The 20,571-nt window shown below is 37.9% G+C and overlaps 1 protein-coding gene across 3 annotated transcripts in view; it reads left to right on the top strand.

Annotated features, from left to right (window-relative positions):
* Positions 1-20,571, top strand: part of LOC131429889 (pseudouridylate synthase RPUSD2-like) — a 610,839-nt gene that overhangs the window by 192,654 nt on the left and 397,614 nt on the right. For 2 of the 3 annotated variants that reach the window (XM_058594332.1, XM_058594331.1), the window contains exon 2: positions 5,533-7,324. The exons of the other annotated variant lie outside the window; for it this stretch is intronic. In XM_058594332.1, coding sequence (XP_058450315.1) covers positions 6,701-7,324 — 624 coding nt within the window. In that variant the 5' untranslated portion in view covers positions 5,533-6,700. The remainder of the gene's footprint in view (positions 1-5,532; positions 7,325-20,571) is intronic. 3 annotated transcript variants of the gene reach the window in all.

Here is a 20,571-nt window from a genome sequence, read left to right as displayed (position 1 = left end):
CAGCAGCAGCTTCTCTGCTCCTTCGGTTGCCGTTGCCGCATGTGCTAAAGTATGGAATTAATAATCAACCTGGTTTGTAGCATCGAAGGCGATTCAGATTCTGATGACGATAGGGACGATAGGCTGCAGTGTGCACTGGGGAACGTCATTAGAATACAGTGGCACAAGGCCGCCTTGCTACCGACACGGCATTTGTTGGCGGCTAGTGTCGTGCATGAATAGAGGACACATAAACAGACACACACACAGCCAAGGAGTGCTTTGCCGCCGTTTGTTGCTTATTGAAGTGATTTTTGCCCTTATTGGAATGGATCACATCTCACAGCCGTGCAAACGGACCAGCGGATCAAGGCTCACTAGTAAAAGGTGGTTACCAAATCATGCATGCAGGTATTCTAGTCGCTGCTGGTGGCTGCTGAGTGGGGTGGTAGAAAAATTGATTTTAGAATTGTTCGAGTGTAAAAGTTGGCTCGGTTAGCTGCCTGATTTGACCTAAAAAAAAAAAAAAATAAATGGTTATGTCGCGATGTCCAAGCGAAACCTGCCTAACGGCGAGACGGTTGGGTGGTGTACCAACACGAGTGAGACATGTAATTTAACCTGTCGGGGAAAATTTCATGGTGAACTGGCGAATAATTAATGAGTGCATTTAACGGAAAGTTTTTTTTTGCTCTATGGACATTCTAGTACTTGTTGGACGTTGATAAAAGCAACTAGAAGAAAAACAATTTCGTTCGATTGGCAGAAAGTTGCGTCAATGTTTTATATTCATCCCGTGTGACGACCAGACCGAAATTCCTAACATACTTGAGGCTCGTGATTGATTGTAGCTGTCCAATCAGACACTACCCTGAGCCCCCCCGTCGGTGGACGAATATAACAAACTGAATAAAACAAAACCGAGGGAACGCAATTTGCACAAGATTAGGATAATTTGGTTTCAGTACGAAAATCACCACCACGTCGCTACATTCTCCGTCCTCTCGGGGAAATTGGTTCCGGTTCCGAGGGGATGCGCAAAGTGATGTCGACTTTGAAGTGATGAATTACATTGAAGAAATATAGCATCTGACGAGAGAGAGAGAGAAGAAAAACAATCTCTGCTCGTAGGACAAGAACGCTGGTGGCACTAGAGGGATTCGCTTGAGCGGGAATGAAGTTTCCCCCCCGAAGGTCCACAGGAAAACCCAATATGATGGGAGTTATCAATATGAAATATGACGGATGGCATAAGATTTGATTTAGGGGGAAGAAAGAGCATTCCCTAATGTTGACGATATATCGTGAATGATCTGGGTAAATAGAAAAAAACACCGTCCGTCGAATGGTTACAGATAGTCACAGTAAAGATTTCATTTCTTTTCAACGTAAAGGTTATAATTTTCATTTCATTTTTCATTGGAAAACTTTGCGTTTTATGGAGGGTTTCCATGATATTTTTTTAGAAATTTCATCCTCAGCTCTTCAGAGCATAACTGAATCAAGTGTAACTACTAGTGCACTTTAATAGTTCAACTTGAACCACTTACCAGACATAAAAAACTTCCATTCAGTATCACCATTCAGCCTTTGCGTAAGGTGACGAAAATAAATCGTTAACTAATTTACGTTCGGGACTTCATCAGTAAAAAAAAACTTTGCCTCGTTGTACGTTGTATCTCAAGTCTAAGATTCAAATAAAAGGGTTTAAGATCCAACAGAAACTTCGTATTTTTCAATGAGATCCTACTTTCGGTTAAGGAGATACTTGGTGAGTGAGAAAATGTCACTTTCACTTAAAATATTCATAATTCTAAGACATTTGGCATCAGATTTTTTTTTCGATTTCGGAAATCTAGATCCTGGCGTCGCACAGTGGTTCGAATCAATAAAAACATGGACATAAATCAGTAGCTGCCAAACCGTTCTTTTAATGCATATAGTTGTTTTAAGAAATTATTTACAAATATATACCGCGTAATTTGATTCTATCCCTAATTGTTCATGGCCTACTTTGACAAAAAATATAACCATAACTTTTTTTTCTGAAGAGATAGATTTTTTTTCTTCAACAAACTTTTAGAACTATTAAAAATAATTTACTTTGTCAAATATACCAAAAGTGTACGTCACACCGTTTCGGATATACAAAGCGTTTTTGTGGCAACCCCCTTAAAATCAATATTTTATTTATAACTTGTTTCGAGTTATTTTTTTATGCATACTTTGTTTGGAATAATTGAAGAAAAAAAAATCCCATATTTTTGTTGAAGGTAGTGCATAGGTTTGTTGTTTCCTGGCAAAGTTATACAACATTTTACCTTTTTTTTACCTATGATAAAACCTTACACCGAAGCGAAATATGCAACTTTATGCAGCTGATTTTTACAAAATTAAAAGGAAAAGATATGCTCAATACAAAAAAAAAATTCTAAGTGGAACTCGATGGAACTTTTTTTTAGGCCATTCCAAAGTTATTAATTATTTTTTTTTATTCAATAATATAATATAATATCAAGGCACACTGCTTAAGCTCTAAGATGCCAAGGGTATTTACTAATCTTAATTATCGTCTAACTTAAAACTAGAATAGTATCATTTATTAATTATTATTAGTTATTCAATAATTAAAAATTATGACAACCCCCTTAAAATTAGTTTTCCAATCATAACTTGTTTCAAGTGATTTTTTTTACATATTTTGTTTGGAATAATTGTAGAAAATATAAAATTCCGTAAGTTTGTAGAAGGTAATGCATAGGTTTAATCTTTTCTGAAAAAGTTATACATCACTTTACCTATTTTTACCTAGAAAACCTTGTACCGAAGCAAAATATGCAACTTAATGCAGCAAACTTTTACAATACTTTTAGGAAATTATATTCCTAATCCAATTTATTTTCTAATAAGAATATCCTGAGTACTATTCGTGTGACTCATTTTCACTATGGCCGTGCTGAAACCATGCATGATTAAGAAACGGAGGGTGTCACGCTTCTGCTTTTTCTGTAACTCACTTTTGCAGTGAGCGTAGAGATGGGCAATTCGTTCCTGAGCTATTCCAGTGAATCGAATCTTTAAAAAGAGCTGATAGCTCACAGCTCTTTTTAAAAGAACCGCAGCTCACCAGTTCACCGCCCTGGTAAGCAGGGATGCCAGGTTCACAGATTAATCTGTGTTCCACAGATTTTCAACCTTTTGCACAGATTTAAAACATGGCACAGATTTTCACAGATTTCTGAGAATGGTCACAGATTTACACAGATTCTGAAATCGTTCACAGATTTTTGAAATTGATCACAGTTTAGCACCAAAAATTACAGAGCGTTAGGAAATAGTGAGACCTTTTTTTTTGCTTACCAAAATGATTCCGATTAGTTATTATGGAGAAGGGGAAACGTGCACAGATTTTGCACAGACAGGTTTTTGGCTTGATCACAGATTTTTTAAAAAATGCCCTCGCACCCCTGCTGTTAAGGTGGAAACAAGCTACAAGCTGAACTGATTTTCGGCTCTTGAAAAGCGAGTTATAAATGAGAAGAAATGTGTGCATGAGTTTTGTTCGTTTTTCCAAATGTGTATTTATCCTTCTTTAACAGATTGAATGAGCCGTTGTCAATAAGAAATCTTACCTCTCACTCAGTAGGCTGAGGTACATTCAAGGATGCCACTTTTGCAGATATTATCAAATATGACATAATAATAATTCGCAAACAAGTTAGTTCGCATAGCATTATTCTTTGTGCATCAATTATTTCGATCATGCATATGAAAGAAAAACGGCGCAAAAAACGGCGCTCAAAACAAACCTTCAGTTCAATTTAGATGAGCTGATGAGCTGATACATTAAATCGATTCCCTTTAGTGAGCTGATCGGTTCGGAGGTATGAGCTGCTTCGCACATCTCAAAGTGAGCGTGGCACGATCAATATATCATTCTAAAAAACGTGTTGCTTCGCGATAACTCAATTTAATTACACGTTCAAAAATGGAAACTCTTCATAAAGGTTTGTAGTTTTGCAATACTTTTTCATATTTTGATTGGAAAACATTTTTACATTTTTTGGGATTTTCAATATTTAAAACCCACTTTGAAAAGGCCTAAAAAATTGCATCGAGTTCCATTTAGATTTTTTATAATATTGTTAATTGTCAAAAAGTGAACACATTAAAAATTCCAACAATTTGCTTAAGTTGCGCGTGCAATCATAAGCATGTTTATGCATGTTTACGCGTAAGTATCTACGCTTTGTAGTAGATACTTAGGTAATAGAGGTACATTCTACGTAGATAAATCCAAAAAAATTGTTTTTGAAATAAAGTAAATATATCTCAAAAAATAATTTTTTTACACTATTTATATCTTCAGCAAAAATACTTCAAATATATTTTTCTTCAAAATAGGATAAAAAAAATTTTTTTTTGTGAAAAAAAAATATTTTTATTCGAAGTTAGTGCTACCCCCTTAACAAAAATTAAGGTGCCACTTTCAAAAGAAGCGTAAAATAATCTTGTAAAACTTCTTCGAAGACACGTTAGCTCTTAAAAATCAGTAAAAGTCAGTACAGACTTTTGACCGTCTTTTTCCAGTTTTGGACCACTGTGCGTCGTCCTGAGAGTCGATTGAAAAAAAAATGATGGTGATTTTTCAAGGTGGAAAATTTTCAAACTTCGACTGCCCAGTGGCACCACTTACTCAGGTTCGATTTAACTCATGTTTTGCATAGGGACTTTTTTCGAGGAGTTCAAACTTTTGAGCTCTATCGCTTTACGAAATTAGAGATGACCCCAAACGATTGGCACACTACTGAACAGTCTTCGTAGTGGATTATTTAAGACATTTTGGTGCACCGAATCCTTTCAGTTTTTTTCTGCGCGATTGTTCGACAACCGGCTTTTGAGTCCAATGCTCTAACTCTTTATACTATACAAATTTTCTGTGTAAATTAAAAAAAAATCGTCTCCCGAAACGTCAACACTTAGAAACTAATGAATTTTTATTATGTTAATTTTTTAACCCATTTTTTGTTCTAGTTGTCGAAAAGTGCCACAGCAAATTTTATTTTTCGCTTTCGTATATTCTACTAGACTTACGCAGTTAAATTTGTTATGGTGTCCCGTCGAAATAAATATACTTTAACTACTCTGCTCGAATATCCACGTTGCTGAAGAGTGCTATTGTCGTTGCTGTAACCAGAAGCGATCGTCAACGATATTTCGAATTTTATTCGTTTTCTTGGTACGCAATAAACCAAGTCGTACTACGGAAAGTCTGTGTGGCGTGAAATAAACATTTTTTTTAATAATAGAAATTGTTTTCGAGAACATCACCAATCTATTGTCTGTCTTGAAATTGGGTACCTCCAACCGATCCCCACCGGGTTGTCCTAGACAAAGAAGCAAACATGGGCAAAGCCTCCACATGAACCAGCACCGAAAGAGCAAGGACCACTTTTGTTTTACTAATTAATCACCATGCTAATTATATTACCATATTCTTTGTCTTTCCCTATATCTTTTCGACTGCATCATCACAACCACCGAAAACAACAGCAACAACAACAACAACAACAACGTCGACATCATCATAATCATCGTCATTACAATTCTGGTCATCATCGGCAGCCGTCTCCAACCGGTGGGAATAATTTCGTTTGGTAAGTCCCGCGCACCGCCCGTTCAGAACGCGATCAACAGCCGACCGGACAAGACGCGACGCCGTCGAGAAACCGCCGACAGTTGTTCGTACATGCGTTTTTAATTCATTTGCCCCTCCGCCGGCCAGCTTCCAGTGGACCAGGGGGAATCCGTTTAACCCTCGCGTGTGGTCAGTGCTGTTGTGGGAGATCACGTCGGGAGTAGGAAAAAATAACAACAACAACACCAAGCAACCGAATAATTAATAAGCCAATTCAGAGACAGGAGATTATGCAATATCGGTACTTCTACAACGGAACATTATTGTCTAGAAACGATAGTAGTAACAGCATCAGCAGCATCAGAAGTAATATCAGTGATTGTATTGGTAATAGGTGTAACGTCGAAAGAAGTGACTCCCGCGTCGTGGATGTGCTTCGAGCAACCGGCTGCGATACGGTCAATGAGAGCCAGGAAAAAAGTGTCGGGTTTTAGCTGCCGCCACCAGGCGAACCAATCGAGCCGTGAAGAAGCTCTGCTAGTGTCATCCGAGAAGCGGCCGTAGAAGCAACAGCAGCAGCAGTATTTTGTCGCGTGAAGTTGTTCTTCGTTGTCATCACAGAGAACCGAACGAACGGTCGGGGCGATTTGCCCGTGTCAATAAAGATCTCGAAAAGTTCGTTCCGCGCTGGCCCAACCAGAAGCAGCAGCAGCAGCAGCAGGAGAAGAAGCAGGAACAGTGGCCGCAGTGTTGTTGATGTTTAATATTAATTTGTTTAGCTCTTAGTTGGTTTTTGCCGTTTCATTCGCCTCGTCGTCGTTTGTCGTTGTGTCGATTGATTTTTTGGGCGCAGGTCGTCGATTGTTTTGTTCCGTTATTCGCGCGATACGACACTAGAAAAAAGTGCCCAGTAAGGTGTGTTGTTCATTTTTTTTTGTTTTGTTTTTGGTCCGTAAAAGTGTGTTAGCATCCGACCAAAATAAAAGTTTATGATTGTTAGTGATTCGAATTGAGTGGAATTGCTTTCGTGGAATTACTGGATTGTGATTTGTTAACTAGCTGTTTGCAAAAAAAACCGTCGCTATGCAGCACCATCCAGGATCCTGGTACATACCGTGGGGTGTCCCGGGGATGGGCCTTCAAAAGATGCTGGCGGTTCCGTTTAATCCCGCTACCGCCGGTTATCATCAGCCTCAGATCGCGGCAGCGGCAGTCCAGTCACCGTCACAGGTGCAAACCGCCAGCCATCAGCAGGCAAGCCAACAGGCTGCCTCCTATCAGCATCAACTGCAGCATCACCCGGCTGCGGCATTACACAATCCGGCCGCGGCGGCTGCTGCTGCCGCTATGCAGCATCAGCATCAACCGTTGCATCCGGCCGCGGCAGCAGCCATGTTTACCCCGTTAACCCTGCGCAGTTTCATGGCCCATCCACATCTCAATCTCGGCCAGCAGCCGATTGCGACGGCTCAACAGCCCCAGCATACGCCCTCGATTCCGGGCACCCCACCGACGCAGTCACAGCTGACGGCGCTCGGTTTGAACGGGGCCATCGGAGCCATCATTCCGATGCGACAGCAACAACAACAACAACAACAACAGCAGCAGCATCAGCAACAACAACAGCAGCAATCCCAACAGCAACAGTGTCAACAGAAGACACCTTCCAGCATATCGACCGGAACGCTCATCATGCCGATGAGAAAGGTGAGTCATACATGTGTGTCTAGTAGTTTCTGTTAACCGACTCCCCAACCACCCCCTGCCCAACTGCGCTTCGCTTTCCCCCATCAGGTGACAGCAGGTGTTACCGTTTGCGGTTATTTATTGATATTATGTGTCGGATTTTCATCGAGCAGGATATTTTTTACATGTACTGTGACCACAATTGCAAATAGACGTTTGTGGTTTTGAGGCCGGGTCCTGTTTTATTGGTAACTTATGAATTAACTTATTTTACTGTTTACTGATTGCTTTGTTGAGAGTTTACTATATTTTGGTGCTCGTGATACAAAGCTTTCTATGTAAATGGCGATCATGGTAATATTATTCTTTCAATAAAAAAAACTTTTCTTATCAACCTAATGTTGTAATGATCTTTCTCATCAACAATTCATGAGAAATCGGGACAAATTTCATATTGGAATTATTGACAATCTGTCTTCGGAATCGGTGCGCGGAGTTTTAAAATCTGTGCCATCAATTAAATGACGGTTTGACATTTTTAAGTTCTATTTAATTATTTATTAATTTTAGTTGGTTTGATGTAAAGTCGCCTTAACTAAGTTCACGAACAATATTGCAGAAGCCAAATGAATGAAAAACTTAACAGAAAAGATAATTTTTTGGAAAAAGATACGCTCAGAGACAGGACTCGAACCTGCGTTCTTATGCATTCCGTGCATTCGCGCTACCATTTTGCCACCCTAAGCCTTGTGATAGACACAGCTCTAAAACAAGGTTAGGCATGATAGAACGTACATCGAACATGGTCTACATTCGGGCCATCTTCCAGCAGGTAGAAAAAGTGACAAGCGATTATAAATACACTCTCCTACTCAGTGCTTGAGCAGAAAATAGGTATAGAGCGAGAAGAATAGTGTTTGATGAGCAGAGAAGATGTTTGGATGTATGGTAGATGGCCCCCCAAGTATCAAATGTAACTTATTGAAATTTCAAGAGGTTCTACATTTGTTTTAGAATTGCTTTTTATGTTTGATATGTTCAGGCAGATTTTTAAATATATGAAAATCGGTTGTGAAACTTATCACTGTTAAGTTTTACAATACTACCGAAAAAATCACTATAGAACAATTTTATGTACATCTGAAACAATCGTGCAACAAATCACCAACTTGCCCACGTTGCACTAGCAGTTATAGAAGCTCTGCAAAAAATTTCACATTATCATGTAAAAACGAAGTAACTAAAACAATTGTTCAACTTATCAAAAAATTTCCAAATGGCTGTCATGATCGCATCGGACTCAATGTATGCCGAAATGGATCTTGTGAAGAGAAAATAGTGAAATTATGCTCTCCGCAAGGCAAAAAATGATTAGCCGAATTGAAAACCTCGCAGTAAAAACTATTTTGTTGCCAAGTCCGCATAGTCTTAGCTGCCTCATGAAATTTTAGCTCAGTGTGTACAGTTTTCTTCATTTTTAGAAAAACAATTCGAAATTTGCAAATAAGTTGTATCGGATTTATCTGCTTGAAATGAACGCAAAACTTGTCGACATGAGAATATTATTGTGAAAGTTCCAGAAATACAGCATTACATACGCAATGAAAACAAAAATCTAATCAGATAATTTGTATTCGGTTTTCATCTCGCGAAAAAATGAACAGACCTGACATCACTTTTCAAAGATATTGAACGAAAAGTTGAGTTCATCATAGTTACTCTCATAGTTATATATTACCGCTTGAGCAACTTGTTTTTGCAACTACAGCACATGAGCTCACCAAAATAATACCTACAGTGCGTATCACAAATGTCGGGTTAATTAAGATGAATGACTAAATTGTATTGTTGTTTAAGTCAACTAGTTTGATAAAAATTAAAACAACTATTTTGATAAAAATAAAAACAAAAATTACTCTTTTCGATATTTACATGTTTATATTTCCCTTTATTTATATTAAATTAATCGTTACGTTGGGTGAACCGATTTCTTTTCAACACACTGTTACCCTCGATGCCATATTGGAAAATATTGAAGAAAAATTCATTTCACGATTTTTCAGATTAAATAAAACATGAATATGATTAAAATTGTCTGAAATGGTGTATGAATGTTTGATAGCTTTCTTATACATATTTAAAACACTCTCCTGATCATATTCATTGAAAAGAATATATTGTTATTTTCATATAAATTGATGTGCAATCATCAATACACGTACATTCAAAGGCGCTTGAAATATTCAGGCGTACGAAGACATGTTTCACCATAAAAATGCAGTTCGTTGTCGATTTTCTATTTCCTAAAACATAAAGGATCAATTCTACAATATGTAGTATTACCATTTATTTATGTGCAGAATATTTCTAAACTTCCATGTTTGTGTTACGGGCAGTTGTATTGAAAATCAAATGTAAAACTTATTCATTTGAAGTTATGTTTGCTATGTTTTTGTAAACATCAATGCAATTCATGTTTACATTACGTAGTAGTTCCCATGAGTTTCACAATTGTGTTTTTGCCGACTTAATTGCTGCATTTGTAATGGGATCGATTCATGAGTGTTTGTATCAGTTGCACAATAATTGTGAGTAAATGCTCTAAACAACGGAAGAACTTAAAGATATGTTGCACAACACAGAAAAATTGCGCTTTTCCCATAACACAACAGTTACTACAATAGTAATATGAACTAATTTGATAAATTGCCCAATCTGTAGAAAAATATAGGACAGCAACTTAACGTGCTACATGGGCCAGATGTAGACCATGTTCGATGTACATTCTATCATGCCTAACCATGTTTTAGAGCTGTGTCTATCACAAGGCTTAGGGTGGAGAAATGGTAGCGCGAATGCACGGAATGAATAATAACGCAGGTTCGAGTCCTGTCTCTGAGCGTATCTTTCTCCAAAAGTTTTTCATTCATTTGGCTTCTTCAATGTATGTTCCAATTCCACTTCAAAATTTATTCGGCACTACCGTGGTGGTGGAGTAATAACATTAATAAAAGCAACAAGTGCTGTGATTAATAATAGTTGTAATGATAATAAAAACAATCACAAAGAATGTTATGCAGCTTTAGTTATTTAGCTTAAATAACGTACGCAAAAGTAACATTATCACAGACTACCGCTAACGCTCCATTCAAGCACTGCGCCTACTATGTGTTCGAGACTTGCTGACGATGCTGCGCTCCAGTTACTTCTATGAATCAAATTCATGCTAAATAGCGTTTTATTGGGTTTAATCTAAATAGTGCAGTGTAAACAGCCAGCTGGAATAAAAAAACGTTTTTAATCCACCTGCAAATCGGATCGAATTTGAATCTAAAAGTGTAACAATCGATGAAACATTCCATGATATGTCGAAGTAATTTCCACTTTAGAGTTTAGGGTAATTTAAGGTACTTCCAGAGCCATATGACGAATAAATTACAATAGTTTTGAGTCCAACTTTAAAGCTTTTCGGGATTGTCATCTTCTATATCGCTTTGAATTTTAAAAATTCTTCATCCTACAATTCCAGAATCGGAAGTCAGTATTTGATAAAATTACATTTAATTTAATTTGAAATTTTGTTTCTGAAATTCGATTTGGATTTTTTGTTTAGAAAACGATTGAGCTTTGAGAAACGATTCGATACTGGAACCGGAATTCGAAAATCGGTGTAGTCGAAGTCAGATAAATTCACCTGAGTAGCTGTATAGTTTACATTTATTTCAAAATGTTTGAAAATCAATGTAGACATCTTTAAGAAAACGTAGTGCAAATAAAATTTTTGGGTACCTTCCGAATCAAAAACTGAATACCACTAAAACGTGTAAACTAAGTGTTTTTGGTTATCGACTATCCAAATCTGCAAACCCGATAAACCTGATTAATTTATGTGAAACAGACATTTTTATACTGATCACCCTGTATCTCCGAAACCGGAAGTTGAATCTGACTGCAAAACAAGATGTTTTATAGAATCTTGAAACTTTTCATTTGAATCTTAGATGATTCTTAGATTTCATTTGAATCTTAAATCGGTTCAGCCATCTACGAGAAAAATGAGTTACACAGTTTTAATTTCGTTTCACATATCATCTTGTAGTTCCGGAACCAAACATAATTCAGGAACCTTGTTTGGGAGTATACGACTTTTCATATGAATCTGAGTTTTTAGAAAACGGTTGAGTCATCTCTGAAAAAAATTGAGTGAAATTATTTGTCACACACGCATTTGCTGATCTCGACGAACTGATTCGAATGGTATATGGCTGTTATGTTCTTCCAGCATTCATTGCTGTAAGTAGTTTAAATCAATATAATTATGGAATTGCTATCAACTCGAAAAATGCTGCCGTCATCTAGTTTACATATGTCATGTTCGAACGATTATGTTGCCAAAAACGAACCGTGATAAAATCGGCCCGAGGCAAAATATCATGCTGTACACAGTCTTTTTGGTACTTAGAAACAAATGTTTGTAACAGTATATAAAATCGTGTTTATGTTGCTCCCAAGCATTTCTTTGCCAGACAGCGCTCAAAACTTCTACTGCTGGAATAAGGGAAAAAGTCGTTTACACAAAAATGTCGATATCTCCGTTAAAAATGGACGGATTTTATCAATCTATGGCTTGTTAGATAGGTATTACCGTGCAGAATCTAAGTCTGAAAATATATTCTGTTTTCAAGATCAATTTTGACAGATACTGTCAGAAAACATGAAAATTTTGACATAAAACTAAAAGTAAACATTCTGCGTGACGGGGAGACCTTTAATTTGCGACTAGTTTGATCAAAATCGGTCCAGCCATCTCTGAGATCTTAGTTGACAACACACGTACCTCTTAGTTGACAACACACGTACAGACACACACATATACACACACACACACACACACACACACACACACACACACACACACACACACACACACACACACACACACACACACACACACACACACACACACACACACACACACACACACACACACACACACACACACACACACACACACACACACACACACACACACCCACACACGGACATTTGCTCAGTTCGTCGAGCTGAATCGATTGGTATATGACATTCGGTCCTCCGGGCCTCAGAAATTTTTTCTAAAGTTTGAGCGAATTCTATACCTATTTTTTATATTTATAAAAATAAGTAAAACGTCCCTATAATTACTATTTGGAATGTGACAAAAATATGTTTGTTCATATTAACCACCCTCGGTGCATAGAAAAAACTGCAATTATTATATCTCAGTTGCGGTTCAGTTACGCATTTATTCAGCAGCGATTTTTTTATTAATGAAAATATAATAATTAAATCTTACACGAATCACTTCGGTGCCGAACTGAAGCGTAGTGGAAATTTAGCATCGAAGTATCAGCGGAGACCGTTCTCCCTTTCGATTATCTCTTTTGCGATATTTCTTCGGGTGAAAATTCGTCATCAAGTTTCGCTGATTCAAAAAATCACTAGTGAACTTCGAGATTCAGAGTTTTGTGGATGCTTGTTTCATGAATGAAAATATCGGAAGTGACTTTTTTAGTCGCAGAGTTTTTTTTTTAGAAAATTAGAAACTGAAACTAATTTTTTCTCGAGCGATAGTGAAATGAACTTTCCCAGATCATGATTTTATCAACACTAACTGCAAGTACTAGTCACTGCAAACTTCAAATGATATAATTGAATCAAACATTGCTCGAAAAACAAGCAGAATGCTACTTTTGACATGACAATTTCATTTTGTAGCGCAACAACGCCCCCGCATGAACTTTGAAAGAGTTCAAAAGCATCATTATTGAACTAAGGTGGGGAACTTTGTTCCACCAGTCATACTCCCCAGACTCGGCCCCTTCCGAGTATTGTTAGTATCAATATCTGACGCACTTGCAGTACTTTGCTAGTTATGAAGACGAGGAAAAATAATTTCACGGTAACTAACAATTAACAGTTTAATTCGATTTACTATTTGAGTGTTGGAACTCGGTATTAGTCAGTCTGGCTGTGATGGCACAAACAGCGCAGTTGTATGTACGGATGTATCAAATTTTAATACAAATGCGCGCACGAAGCATTTCGAGGGGATCGACTTTACCTTTGTTATTGCTAAACAAATTTCTTACCTCATCTCAGTTAGATTTTTCTGAAATGTGTAGCTGGTTGAAAACTTATGCCATTCAACTTAAGTTGACTAATAAATCCATACTATCTTGGAATTTATGTACTAAGATTGATGGAACCTTTGACTCTCTCATTTAAATCATATGGAATCCATCAAATCTTACTAGCGGTAACTTGAGCTGATGTCGTCATGGTTTTTGTTTTGCTAACATCCATTACGATTCTCTAAACTGTACTCATGCCCCCACCGATGTTTTACTTACTAAAACATTTAACACTCGACAGACGAGCTGAAACATAAAGCCACGCGGCAGACGAATGCTGAAAGTAAATTTATCAACAACAGTTTCGGCTACGAGAACGAGTGTGTCCGAGATCATACCAATACATACATGCAGGTATTCCGATAGAACGTCGAGGGACAGGGCTGCTAGTCCGGGATTCTGCCCACCCGAGACGGTTGTCTGTCTTCAGGTGCCGTGTGACACGCGGTTCTGCAATAACCACAACAGTCGATGTGCGATATTCATCACCGGAGGCGCCTGCGACTGGTCACCGCAGTCAAATCACCGGCCGGTTGCGAATCATCAAGAAGTCAGTCTCATCAGTGTAAACCTCGAGTTGAGTGACATACAGACACTCACACGAACGCACAGTTCAGCCGGTTTCGCCCGGGTGAACTGAGCTAATTGAATGTGACGCTTGACGTCGTTCGGGTTTTTTTTTATTGTCACGACGATCCAACGTCGTCCAATGTAAGATTCCCAATGAACGCTCCCGGCGCTGGCGATCGGTTGAAAACCTAGAGTGACCTATTGGACACAATAGGACACAATCATCAACGGGGCAAAATCTATTTTTACTGCCAACAGTTGGCAATTTCTCTCATCAGCTCGACTTGACGGTGGCAAATAACCGGTTAGGGCAGTACGAAGTTTCTGGTTTTAGATTCCAAGTCACGAGTATGATCACGCAGGATAAGCCGATTGCAATTAATGCAGATCAATTTTCTTCGCAACGTGCACCTGTAGATGACGGGATTAATCGGTCAATGCAATCGGAATGCAAATCCGCTCGTGGGCGGTGACTGTGACAGTGCGATCGACACGCGACAGTCGTGTGCGCTGTTGAAAATCGGTGCTCATGGGTGCTCACTATCCAGCGCATTTTGCGTCGTACGTCTTCAGCTTTCGGCGGTCGACACACAAAAAAAAACAGAAATCAAAGTTGACTATGCAGTGCACGAAAGTTGTGCGGTCATCAATACAGGTAATTTCCGTACACTGCGACGACACCATTTGGCGCTTCAGTTCTGTTGTCGATAGCTTAGCCTCAAATCCAACTCTTTCTTTCAGTTGAACTTCCTTATTTATTTCCGATGAAATATGATAATATACAATATTTTAACAAGCTGGTGCTACTTGTTAATTAATTTTTCAAATATAAAATAAAACTTACGGTGACCTTACTGTGGCATTGAGTGTAGTTAAACTTGGGTATACTGTTTATGACATGCAATCAACACTGATGATCGTAACCAGTCCGCAATTACAGTCCAACGCTAGCTAGCCGACCTTGTCTGAGACTGAAGCTTTTTGTTGGGAAGTTAAGCCAACCGTCTTATATTAAATGACTAGCAGTTTAGCTTCATCGTACTGCCAACAAACTACAGAGTTCAATTGCATGAAGTAATGGAAGTATGTTATTTTTTTTAGCAAACATATGGAATATTTGGGCATTTTGCAGTTAGTTAGTCAGTTAGCTGACACCGTAAATATATCAAAACCAACGTGTTGGTTTTATATTGCATAAGCATTCGACTTTGAGAAAGCTCTGTTCAAAGTGGATGGATGCCGCGTTTGTTCACTGTTGACCAATGTTGATTATTCTGAGCAGCGTTTAGCGGCCATGTTTGAACTTAACAAACCGGAATTTTTGCGTCGATATGTGACAATGGATGAAACATGGATTCATCACTTCACTCCGAAATCAAAACGATCGTCATCTGAGTGGACAGCTACTGGTGAACCGCGTTCAAAAAGCCCGGAAGCACAACAATTGGCTGGAAAGGTTTATTGTCTGGGTATTTTGAGATATGTGTGGTGTAATATTTATCGACTATCTTGAGAAAGGAAATACCATTAACGGTGAATATTATATAGCGTTATTGGAGCGTTTTCAGGCTAAAGTTGCAAAGAAACGACCGCATATGGCAAAGAAAAAAAAATTGTTTCATCGCATCAGAAGTCAATCAAAGCAATGGCAAAACTACAGGAATTAATTTTCGAGTCGCTCCCACATCCACCGTATTCGCCAGATTTTGCTCCCAGGCTGTTTGCAGATCTGAAAAAATGCTCGCCGGTAAGAAATTTCGCACGAGTGAAGAGGTTATCGCTGTAGCTGAGGTCTATTTTGACGCAAAAGATAAACCGTTCTACAAAAGTGGTATTGTAATGTTATGGCGGCGCTGGAATGATTGCGTTTGCTCTTGATGGAGATTACGTTCATGAATATAGTTAATTTTGAACCACATAAATCGTGTTCTTTTTGTTAGGCCCGTGGTTTTTCAACCCATGTGCTAGTTCCATGCCAATCCGAGATCAACCGTTTTTGACGTCTGAGTGGATCCAGAACGCTCTCCGAGAAAAAAATCTGATTCCATTTCACTTAGACTCTACACTGTAAGATCAATCTACTTTGACGGAAAATCGTTCATTTCGTCTGGTGCTTCAGACGGAACTGGATGTCGAAGTGAGGTTCTCCCACCAAAATCAGTAGAAAGATCTATTACATCATCCTGTTGGTGGTCGTTTGCATTGGAGCAAAATACAACGGAAAATGGACAACGATGTGGAACATTATGCAAAATCAGCCCTTCTAATGGCTCTAAATGTTACACCTAAAGAACTTTGAAGATTGCTTATTTGTAAATCGAAAATAAAAATTAGCAGTGTAGGGCAAATCTAAGATAATTTGATTAGTTTTTTTTTTTAATTTTCACAGTGCTAAATTTGCAACAGTGTTTAAAATCGTTTATATCCAATCAGTGTTTAATATCTTAAAGAATTATACAATTTGGCCCTTATGGGATGCCAGAAATTTATCTCTTACAGAATTTTGATAGTTTCTTTTACTGAAATGTTGAAATCCGAAATGAAATAATCGACATCAAAATTCTCCAAGGTATCATTTAGAACCATAATTTTATACCCAAAGAATTATGCGAAATTGTACTTCACTGTACTGTATACAGCCCATTTTTCAACCAGTTGTCTCCGAAGCCATTCATTTGGCTGTCGTTGTCATCGTGTTGATTATAGTGCGATCGAGGAATCTCCAAGCGAAATACAAAGCTTGTTACCGCAAGCGCAAGAAGCAGGAGACTCCAACAGTACACATATCAGTATCGCACCCACGCACAACATGTCAGCCTGGAAACAGGTGATGGAAGTCAGCGGTATCCATTGGAAGTCAATGATATCCATCGAAATTTGAAATCAACTCGTCACTCTCCATCACGAACGCCTTCATAAAAGGTTCTTTTCTGGTTATTTCGTAATATGTGTGTGTCAGAATGTTGAATATAACTAATCTGTACTGTAATTTAGGTATCGTTTCAAATTCTAGTAGTGTAAAAAAGCAAAACTGGCACAATTCACACAATCAATCAACTAATTGATATTCGGAAGTATAAAGAAAGAGAGTCTATTTTATTCGTATTCACGACATCCAGTTATGTCTCTGATATTACACACCTGTACGTTTTTGCCTTTCTCATATAGAAAGGTTATGCAATCACTATGAAAACCGACTTTTGAACCAAGGCCCGGAGAGCCGAGTGTCATATACCATTCGACTCAGTTCGTCGAGTACGCAAAATGTCTGTGTGTGTGTATGTGTGTGTGTGTATGTGCGTATGTGTGTATGTAACGTTTTTATGCACTAACTTTTCTCGGAGATGGCTGAACCGATTTTCACAAACTTAGATTCAAATGAAAGGTCTTGTGGTCCCATACAAAATTCCTGAATATTATTTGGATCCGACTTCCGGTTCCGGAATTATGGGGTAAAATGTGCAAAAAATCGTGAAAATAAGTGCACTAACTTTTCTCAGAGATGGCTAATCCGATTTTCACAAACTTAGATTCAAATGAAAGGTCTTGAGGTCCCATACAAAATTCCTGAATATTATGTGGATCCGACTTCCGGTTCGAGAGTTATGGGGTAAAATGTGCAAAAAAAAGAAAATATGTGTTTTAACTTTTCTCATAGATGGCGCGACCGATTTTCACAAACTTAGGTTCAAATGAAAGGTCCTGTGGTCCCATGCGTTATTCCTGAATTTCATGCGGATCCGACTTCCGGATCCGGAAATATAGGGTAAAGTGTGTTAAAAATTGTACACCATCACTGAAAATGGTGAAAAACCTTAAAAAATTTTCTAAATCGACCTCAAATCTTTTCCAATTTGATGGTTTTTATCAGTAGACGGTCAAACAAACCGATTTCGGTTATTCTTTTAAGAATCGAACAAAATTTTTTTTTGCCTTTCTCATATAGAAAGGTTATGCAATCACTATGAAAACCGACGTTTGAACCGTGGCCCGGAGGGCCGAGTGTCATATACCATTCGACTCAGTTTGTCGAGTACGCAAAATGTCTGTGTGTATGTGTGTGTGTTTGTGTGTGTGTGTGTATGTGCGTATTTGTGTATGTAATGTTTTTTGCACTAACTTTATGGGGTAAAATGTGCAAAAAAAATGAAAATATGTGTTCTAACTTTTCTCATAGATGGCGCGACCAATTTTCACAAACTTAGGTTCAAATGAAAGGTCCTGTGGTCCCATACGTAATTCCTGAATTTCATCCGGATCCGACTTCCGGATCCGGAAATATAGGGTAAAGTGTGTTAAAAATTTTATACCATCACTGAAAAGAGCGAAAAACCGTAAAAAGTTTTCCAAATCGACCTCAAACCTTTTCCAATTGATAGTTTTTATCAGTAGACGGTCAAACAAATCTATTTCGATTATTCTTTTAAGAATTGAAGAAAAATAATTTTGAAGAATACCACAGTATTATATATGATAGTTTGATTGATATGAGAAAGACATCATTACACCACTAGGTGGATTAAAACAGGTTTTTCACTGTAGGTTTACAGAAATAATTTTTGAACATATCGTTTGTACTCCAAGACCCAATTTGATCACATTTAAAAAATATTTCAAACATTGTATAGCATAAATTTTGCATTTGAGCCCGTTTTAAAAACGATCAATTTTTTCCTTGCAAGTTATACTGTGTATATATCTTAGAAACACAAAAAGCCATGTTTATTCAAGCAATGTTCATTGGAACTAAAAGTTATTAATCTAGTTTTCTCAAAGGCATTTTCCATATGAGAACCATTCATCAAATGCTTCATGAACGAAGCAGCTCTCCTTGCTTGGGTTGCGCTGTGAATTCTACCTAACAGAAGGATGTGTGTGAATAGCACAGAGGGTGAAACTCTTTTGTTAATATTCGTTACTTCAATTTGCAAGCCCTGGTCGTACAAGAACTATAGATTATCACGAGTATGTAGCGTGACGATTAAATTCGGTTTTGCACTTTGTTATGCTGGTAGATCTTAAGGCCTGAACTCCAGGTGGTTTTTGGATGCCATAGAACATTCTCAATAGGTCAATGATTTATGTGTGGTATAACAAGCATGAACCGTGTACAAGGATCTTGCTAGTTCACTTAGTTATGCTGGTAGATCTTGAAGTAATTTTTAGATTAACAAGTACTACTCAATAACTTGTTTCAATGATCCTATTAATTGAAGGTGATACCACGAGTATGGACCACTACAAAGAAACTCTCTAATGTGATCGGTTACGTTGGTAAACCTTAAGGCTTATTATCTAAGGAGGTTTTGGATGGACAAGAACTTCCACTGACATAATCACAGTATGTCAATTTGCTAAATATAGTAAAAAAAAATAAACATAGCACTACGAGCACATACCGCACTCAAAAGTCATGCAAGAGTCACCAGTCACGCGTTTATACACCGATTCCTTTTTTTCCAGAGAATATTTGGATATCCACGACCTTATCTAGATGCTGTGAAACCAAATAAATCCGTAATGTACATTTTATAATATTCAATTCACTGAAACATGTTAGATTGTGTAGCATACGTATAAATAAAATTTCCCTTGATTATGAAAAAACTTTATTTACACGATTATCGATAACTGCGTTATTTGAAACAAACCGTGTAAAAAGGTAGCGTGAATTAAATTCACATAAATTGCGGTTTTACTGTATTTCGAAGTCGAAATGTATTCCAAACCGGCAAACGTGGATTAACGTATTCTTCGGAGACTGATCGATTTAGTAGCAAGCTGTCAATTATCAGACGTAAGTGTAAATTGTTATCGTGTGCAAAACCATACTTCTCTAGCACAGACATCCGTTTCAGGTGAAGGTAAACCACGCATAGCAATGTGAATCGTGTTGTTTCTAACATTGTAACGTCCTTTTGGTTATTATCGATCATTTTACCCCGGCTTTAACCTTTTCGGTTGTTCACCGGGGGTGAGGGGGGTCATCGTAACCTCTAGTACTTTGAGTGCATGATAAATGTAACCTTAGCGCTCGTAGTGGTCGATTCTGGGGTATTTTGACATCAGATAGTGTAGAAATCTTTCCTTTTTTCTGAAATAAATGTGCTAAAAAAAACAAAGAAACAGATAATTACCTACGAAAAGAAATTAAGTTTGACACATAATTTGAAAATTCATTCGTTGATTAGGACTGTTGCCGTTTCCGTACTCTTGCAGTGTTTCCAAAAGTTTCCAAAATCGTAAAACTATTGTTCGGAAGAACCATAGTAAGCGTGGTCGATAACTGCACTGGAAAGAGAGAACAATTAAAACAATATAAGAGGCTTTCGGAATGCCACATTGCCCGAAAACAAAAATGGTGGTGGAAGAGAAGAAACCTTCAAAGATGAACAACTAGAAGCATTGCTTGATGAAGATTCGTTCCAAACCGTCACAGGAGATCGCTGCCGAGCGCAACTGATGCGCCTTAGTCGCGCGTTAAAAGAAAAGCGGCCATAATATCAAGAGCGACATGACAAAGTC

This window comes from Malaya genurostris, chromosome 2, assembly GCF_030247185.1.
Source record: "Malaya genurostris strain Urasoe2022 chromosome 2, Malgen_1.1, whole genome shotgun sequence".
NCBI lineage: Eukaryota > Metazoa > Arthropoda > Insecta > Diptera > Culicidae > Malaya > Malaya genurostris.
Note: the sequence above shows the minus strand (reverse complement) of the source record. Positions and strands in the feature narration are given on the sequence as shown.